The 7834-nt window shown below is 43.4% G+C and overlaps 1 protein-coding gene across 5 annotated transcripts in view; it reads left to right on the forward strand.

The window, feature by feature from the left end:
* Fchsd2 (FCH and double SH3 domains 2) overlaps positions 1-7684 on the forward strand; it is a 175907-nt gene extending 168223 nt beyond the window's left edge. For all 5 annotated transcript variants that reach the window (XM_006507518.3, XM_030242304.1, NM_199012.2 and 2 more), the window contains 5 exons: positions 105-282; positions 689-909; positions 1630-1759; positions 1851-1933; positions 5729-7684. In XM_006507518.3, coding sequence (XP_006507581.1) covers positions 105-282; positions 689-909; positions 1630-1759; positions 1851-1933; positions 5729-5812 — 696 coding nt within the window. In that variant the 3' untranslated portion in view covers positions 5813-7684. The remainder of the gene's footprint in view (positions 1-104; positions 283-688; positions 910-1629; positions 1760-1850; positions 1934-5728) is intronic.
* The last annotated feature ends 150 nt before the right edge of the window (positions 7685-7834 follow it).

Below are 7834 nucleotides of genomic sequence, written 5' to 3' on the forward strand. Positions count from 1 at the left end.
TCACCCCTTCTTGTGATGTTTCAGGCATTTGTTTTGGTTCTTGGTATGCTCTGCCCAAATTCTGTATACAAACCTGTTTTTTTTCCCCTTGTCATTTTACCCAGGCTCGAAATAAAGTTGGCCAAGTGGGTTATGTGCCAGAAAAGTACCTACAATTTCCCACCTCGAACAGCCTACTGAGCATGCTACAGTCTTTGGCTGCTTTGGACAGTCGGTCACACACATCCAGCAATTCCACAGAAGCAGAACTCGTTTCAGGCAGCCTGAATGGAGATGCCAGTGGTAAAGACTAAAATAAGACACTCAATCTGGTTATGTTTTTTACATAAATTAATACCTGAACATTAGCCTTCAGTAGGTTTAAAAGCACCTATTCCTTCCTATAATTGATAGCACTAGTCTTGATCAGGAGAAGCATAAAGATACTCTCAGTGAATAATGACTTACAACTTACCCTGTCTCGTGTCATGCTCACTAGTTGTCGTGAAGCAAGGGTGGTTGTGAAATCAGTCCATCTTGCTAGACACGTTATGGGTACACCTGCTCTTCTGTAGTTGGGAGTTTGAAGCAGGAGGCTTATTGCAAGTTTGAGACCAGGCTGGGCTACAGAGAAGACCTTCTTTCAAAACAAGGACAAAAGCAGTGCGCCTGCCTGTCTCTTACCAGTTTGTCTTTCTCTTGCTTCCAGTCTGTTTTGTGAAAGCACTTTATGATTATGAGGGCCAGACAGATGATGAGCTGTCCTTTCCCGAGGGAGCAATTATTCGCATCTTGAACAAAGAAAACCAAGATGATGATGGCTTCTGGGAAGGGGAGTTCAGTGGTCGAATCGGTGTTTTCCCATCGGTGCTAGTGGAAGAGCTCTCAGCCTCCGAGAATGGCGACACTCCATGGACAAGAGAGATCCAGGCACGTGCAAAGGAGCAAGATCGATAAGCCTCACCTTCATTCTTCTCCATAGTAGCCAAGTGTTTACATAACTGAGTTTAGAAATTAGAGGCTTGTCAAAACCTTGTAGAAAATGGCCACCTTACATCTCACTCTCTTTCCCACACTGTTTTCTCTGAATTCATTAAAATACTAGGTTTCATAGGACATTTGAAAGGTGATTTTGCTAGAGAGAAAGAAGCAAGGGAGAGGGTGTATTGTTTCCAGCTAGCTTCCACAACAGCCCTTAACCAGGCTGCCTTACCATATGAGAACCTCTGTCTCTCCCAGGTTCTACCAGAGCTCTAGGGGGCTCATTTTTCCTACCACAGCTAAGTGTGGTTTTACAGGAAAGTGCCGGTTTTACTTGTCCTCTTGTTCCAGCAGACATGACAGATGGAAGGGTAAGGCATGGGATTGTGACTGCTTTAGTCTGACATGTAGAAAACCTAGAGAAGTCAGAAACACACACAGAGACACCATTTGTTCTCACAGACTTAACTGACTTGCCTGATAGACTAAAGACAATGAAACCCCAGACTTGGAAATGGTTTAAGATAGCGTCAGTAGAAAAATGTAATGCAACACAAAATTGAAGCTTCAGGATTTATTTTAGCTCCAGGGCAGGCATGCTGAGCAGCAAAGCAGCTAAGCTCTCCTTCCTGAGTAGATCGCCTAGTAACTCTGCCTCCTTTGCTGCAGATCTCTCCATCCCCCAAGCCTCACACATCCCTGCCTCCACTGCCTCTGTATGACCAGCCACCCAGCAGCCCGTATCCCAGTCCAGATAAGAGGAGCTCCCAGTTCTTCCCCCGGTCTCCTTCAGCCAATGGTAAGAGCTCTGGGCATCTGCCCCTCACCACTTCCATCTACACTAGCATCTTTACTGTCCAGTCATCAACCTCTTGGATTCTCTTCCTCAGAAAACAGCCTTCATGCTGAATCACCAGGATTCTCACAGGCCTCAAGACAGACTCCTGACACCTCATATGGCAAGCTGCGGCCTGTAAGTCCCCTATCTTGAAGGGTTATAGATTGCATAGTTCTTCCAAATTGAAAATGATAAATTCATTTTTCCCACATGGTCCATTTTGTTACTGATCTGCCATGCAATACTTGGGGGAAGTAAAAAGAACTATAAGAAAGAAAGGCTATATTTTTTATTGTACTCCCAGCCTTTACCGGCTGAGCCATGTGTTCCCTGCCCCACCTCCCCTCTACCCCCACCACCACCAAGGGAAGATGCATGACTCTTAACTCAAAAGGGGAAACTAAATAGTCATTGGATATGGATGGGAAGAGGGAATGGGTAGAGAATGGGTAGGAGAGGAGTTGAGGAGGGAAATGGAGATGGTGATTAGATGTGGGGAGAGAAGAAGGTGGGAGAGGGCTGGGAGGGAGAATGGAAATCTGTGGAGATAACTCTGATAATAGCTGGAGGCCTAGGACAGGAGAGGATACAGGTTGTCTAACCCTAGCTGAAATTCCTATCAGAGGGTGATAAAGAGACTGAAGTATGTACCTCCTATAGCCAGGCAGGACTTATAGAAGAGGAAAGAAGACATCAATCTACCCCAAAACCTCCAACCGAAAATTTGTCCTACCTATAAGATTTTCAGAAATAAAGATGGAGCAGAGACTGAGGGAACAGCCAACCAATGACTGCCCCAATTTGAGACCCATCCCATGGGAGAGAGCCAACCCGATACTTTTCCATTTCATGAGGTCCCTTTTATCAATTGTTAGAGCCTGAGCCATTGGTGTTCTGCTCAGGAAGTTGTCTCCTGTATCAGTGCATTCAAGGCTATTATATTAGATCTTTAATCCACTTGGTCTTGAGTTGTCTTCAGCGTGATAGATATGGGTCTATTTATTCTTCTACATGGAGACATCCAGTTGAACCAGCACCATTTGTTGAAGATGCTTTCTTTTTTCCATTGTATGGTTTTGCCTTTGTCCAAAAATCAGGTGTCTGTAGGTGTGTAGATTTGTTTTAGGGGTCTCTGATTGGATTTTATTTATCAACCTATATGTAGGTTCCTATATTTTTATGGGAATTGCATTGAAATTATAGACTGCTTTTGTTAAGATAGCCATTTTTACTATATCAGTCCTACTGATCCATGAGCATGGGAGATCTTTCCATCTTCTCAGATCTCCCTCAATTTCTCTCTTCAGGGACTTGGAAGTTCTTGTCATACAGGTCTTTCACTTGCTTGGTTAGAGTTACACCAAAATATTTTATATTATTTGTGACTATTATAAAGGATGTTCTCTAGTTTCTTTCTCTTTATCATTTGTATAAAGACGAGCTAATGATTTTTTTTTCTTAGTTCATTTTATATCCAACCATTTTGCTGAAGGTGTTTTCTGGTAGAATTTCTGGAGTTGCTTATATATATTATCATATCATCTGTGAATGTCAATACTTTTACTTCTTCATTTCCAATTTGTATCCCCTTTATCTCCTTTGGTTGTCTTAATGTTCTTGCTAGAACTTCCAAGTACTATATTGAATAGATAGGAAGAGAATGGGCAGCCTTATCTTGCCCCTGATTTTAGTGGAATTGGTTTAAGTTTCTCTCCATTTAATCCAATGTTGGCTGTTGGCTTGCTGTGTATTGCTTTTATTATGTATAGGTATGAGCCATGAATTCCTGATCTCTCCAAGACTTTTAACATGAAGTGGTATTGAATTTTATCAAAGGCTTTTTCAGCATTTAATGAGATGACCCCATGACTTTTCTTTCAGTTTGTTTATATGGTGGAGTATATTGATGTTTTTTTGTATTTTGAATCACCCCAGCATCCCTGGGATTGATCATAATGGATGATGTTCTTAATGTGTTCTTGGACTTGATTTGTGAGTATTTTATTAGGTATTGTTGCGTCAATGTTCATAAGGGAAATTGGTATGAAACTTTTCTTGAGTCTCCATGTGGTTTAAGTATCAGGGTGACTGTGGCCTCATAGAATTATTTTGGCAATGTTCCTTCTGTTTTTATTTTGTGGAATGATTTGAGGAGTATTGGTATTAGCTCTTCTTTGAAAGTCTGAAAGTCTGGTAGAATTCTGCACTAAAACCTGGGCTTTGATTTGTTTTTGTTGGTCTTTGTTTTGGTTTGGTTTAGTGGGTTGGGAGACTTTTAATGCCTACTGCTCTTCCTTTAGGGATTATGGAACTGTTTAAATAGTTTACCTGATCTTGGCTTAACTTTGGCAAGTGGTATCTGTGTAGAAAAACATCCATTTCTTTTAGATTTTCCAGTTTTGTGGAGTATAGCTTTTGATTCCTTGATCCACTGGCTTCATTCATTCAGCTGATATGCATTGAGAACCTTGTTGGAGTTATGGGTCTCTGTTATTATGGGAAGGCATTGGAAGGTGAAGAGCAGGATAGCATTTTGGCTGCTTATACTTTTTTTTAGAACCTTACTACTGGCTGGGCATGGTTGCACATGCCTGAAATTCCTAACATTTGGGAAGCTGAGGTAGAAGGATCATGAGTTCAAAACCAGCCTGGGCTACCTTGTCTCAAAAAGAAAAAAATTCTCTGGCAGCGTAATAGAGAGAGTGGAGGGAAGCAGAACCGATGCAGGGAGCCACTAGGATGCTAGAGGTGACCATGCAGCAAGGCTGCCAGGCTCCGCAGAGGGCAGGGAGTAAAGAGGACTCGTCTGTCCATACACATCCTTGTTCTGTCTCAGCTGCGTCAGCTGAAGCCATTGAACTCACTCTTCCCGCGTGATCTCCTCCACTCCCATGACCATGAAAGTCATTCCCCTACCAACAGCTCCCACGTTCATGTTCCTCATAAGCTTCGGGTTTGTGGGATCCCACCTCAGATTTCCCAAACCTGCAAACTCAGCAATGGAAGTAACTCTCTTCCCTTCTGGACTTGTTCCCTCTCCATCTTGCCACTCCATCCTCCCTGTCCTGGAATCATTTCTCCTGCCTTACTGGTCCCAGCCTCCTACCCCTCAACCCAAGAACAGTGACAGGTCCTGCTAGGTTTACTCTCAGAGCCTTCCACTAGTCTGCGCTATTCAGGTGACCAGTGACCAGTGTCATCTTCCAAAGAACTCTAGCCCACCCACCGACAGTCTCTTCCTACGCAGTTGAGTCATGTTTTCCCACCCATATCTGATACTCCGTACAACCAACCAAAACCTCTGCCTAGAGAATAAAGTTTCTTATTTTCTTTCTTTCTCCTTTAACTTCTTTCTTCAGTGCTGGGAATTGAATCCAGAGCCTTGAGCCTGCTAAGCAAGCACTCTCACTGGGTTACATTTCCAGTCCCATGTTATTTGGTTTGGTTTGTTTTTTGAGACAAAAACCTCACTGTGTAGCCCAGGGCTGCCTCGATCTTTCTGCAGTTCTGCCTCTACTTCCTGCATGCTGGGATCACAAGTGTGTGCCACCCTGCCTGACTATCCTGGTTTCTTACTAAAACTTAATAAGGCCCTTCACTACCTGCCCCACCTCTCCAGCCTTGTTCCCCATGGCTGACCTTGGAGACATGATAGAGCAGTTCCAGTCCCCATACTGTGCCTTCTCTTTGCCACTCCCAGCTTTACTTTGGAGAAGTGTTTAGGACTACAGCAACTAGCATGCCTTGGTACCTCCAGCATAACAAGCAGTCTGACCTAGCATTTCATGCAGAATGGGGCCTGCTGTTCAGGGCAGTGAACACATTCCCAGGCCCTCAGGTGTCAGCGAACATCCAGAGGAGCATTGGAGCGTTCCACGTGCTAGCCTCTGAGTCAAGAGGCCGATAACCCTGTAATTGTCTCTTGCTCAGGTTCGGGCGGCGCCGCCACCACCCACACAGAACCACCGGCGGACAACTGAGAAGATGGAGGACGTGGAGATCACACTGGTGTGACAGTGGATTTACCTTCCGTTACTGCTACAATCAAGGCCAGGCTTGGAGTTTGGCCAGTCTCATTTTTTAGGCACCTTTGCATGATGATGACTCTTGAAAGGAGCAAAACCAAGGAGGATTCGATGGGACTGGTTGGCCTGATTGTGCCTTTTTTGTTGTCGTTTTTTATGTCATCTCTCCTACCATAGCACAAATCATAGCGGGTCCTAGAAGCAGAGGGGAGCAGCTCTCATGCCTTATAGTGGCCCATTTTTATATGAGACTCAAGGCCAGGCCTAGATCCAGGGCACAGACCCAGAATTACCAATTGTGTGAACTCGTACAGTATATTACTGTGGCCATGCACAGGGCTGTGGCAAAGATCTCATCTTTCCTCAAGTGGATTTTGCTCTTCTGATTGTTATTCAAATCAAGTTGACTGTGTAAGGAAATCCAGGAGAGGCTGGCTCCTCCCCAGGTTCATTCCCATACTGAAAATGCAACCTTATTGAGAAGAAAGTGGACTGCCTGAGCTTAGCGCCAATTGCATAATGCACATCTCTTCCTCAACTAACAGATTTAAAATAACAGTGTCCTTTGTATTAATATTTATGCCATTCATTTAGTATTAGTGGGCTAACCTGGAGGGGCTGAGGCCACATCTTTCCCATCACATAGACTAGAAGGGAGGCTAAGGAAGAAGCAGAAATGGAGCTTCCACATCTGAAATGAGCCACTTTAATGTTCCTTTTGTCTTTGGGTATGTTTCCTCTTGGTTTTTACAGTGTATACCCTCTGACCAGTATCCTTTGAATCCAAGTGTCTGGCTGCATTGAGGACAAAGGCCTACATTGCTCAGCTTCTCTACTGGAGAGGCCCTTATATTATTTTATTCCCAAGCCAGAGTATTGGCCTAGACATCTGGGTTGTGATTGGTGCAGACCAGCTGTCGCCTTCTGAAAGTACAGCTTCAGGTCCCACTGCCCTGACATTTGTCCAGAGTGAAGAATCTATGGGCCCTGGAGGAAGCCTGCTTTCTGTGGAAAGGATACAGGACTGTACACCTGCCCAGGTGAGACCAAGGAGGCTAGCACCTTCTGCAGGTCAGGGAAGAGCCTCATGGCGCCCTGGCCTCAGCCTAGAAGGTCAAGCACTCTGTGGACGGTAGATCTTGACCTAGGGAACAAAGCAATGCTTGCCAATCCTCTTTTACCTTGGCTGGGAAAAGAAATTTACAGATTTAAAGGTTGTATGATGCTTTGAAATTTCCATCCCTTCTGAGAATCTCTAAAAACTTGAAATGGTCACATGTCCCCGTGGGATTTTTGACTGATATCGGAGCTGAAGGGATTTTCAGTCATTTGATCACTTTAGCAATGATACTCTGATGAATCTTCTCCATGAATTTGGATTTTTGGTTTTTACATTTATCTGTTGATCTATTTGAGGTCTTTTTATGTTTATCAAACTTATTCTTAAGTTTAAAAAATTAAAAGGGTATTTTAAGATTTTCAAATTTGCTGATCTTCAAAGTGCTTATAATAGAGCAGTTCCTGCTACCAGTCCTGTATTCTGTTTAGCTAACCAAATTGTCCTTGGATTTGAGTTTCCCACAACCTCAGAGTTATTTGAACTCTTTTGTTATATTTTAAAATATTTTTTGGAAGAGCTGCTAATTTTATTTTAAGAAACAAAGTTGTAAAAATATGCCTCCTTTTTAAAAATAAATAAATAAATAACCCTTCTCTCCAGGCCGAATAACCCGGCGTCACCATGCACAGGTCAGGGCTCAAAGGGAGCCTCCGTGCAGGTGCGCTTTCTTTACAGTGGCTGTAAAAAGTTTGTATTTATTATGTATAAAATGTTGAATAATAAAAAATGAAATTAAGTTTTGCAAGTGTCCTGATAAAGAGTTGATTAGGCAGGCTTTGAGAGAGAGGATGCTTCTTGTGGGCCATCCTTAAACCACGTATCATGTGCCCAGAGCAGGAAGTGAGTCCACCCAGACATCACAGACCCTGATGCTATTCTTGTCCAGCAAGA

Source organism: Mus musculus, chromosome 7, assembly GCF_000001635.26.
Source record: "Mus musculus strain C57BL/6J chromosome 7, GRCm38.p6 C57BL/6J".
NCBI lineage: Eukaryota > Metazoa > Chordata > Mammalia > Rodentia > Muridae > Mus > Mus musculus.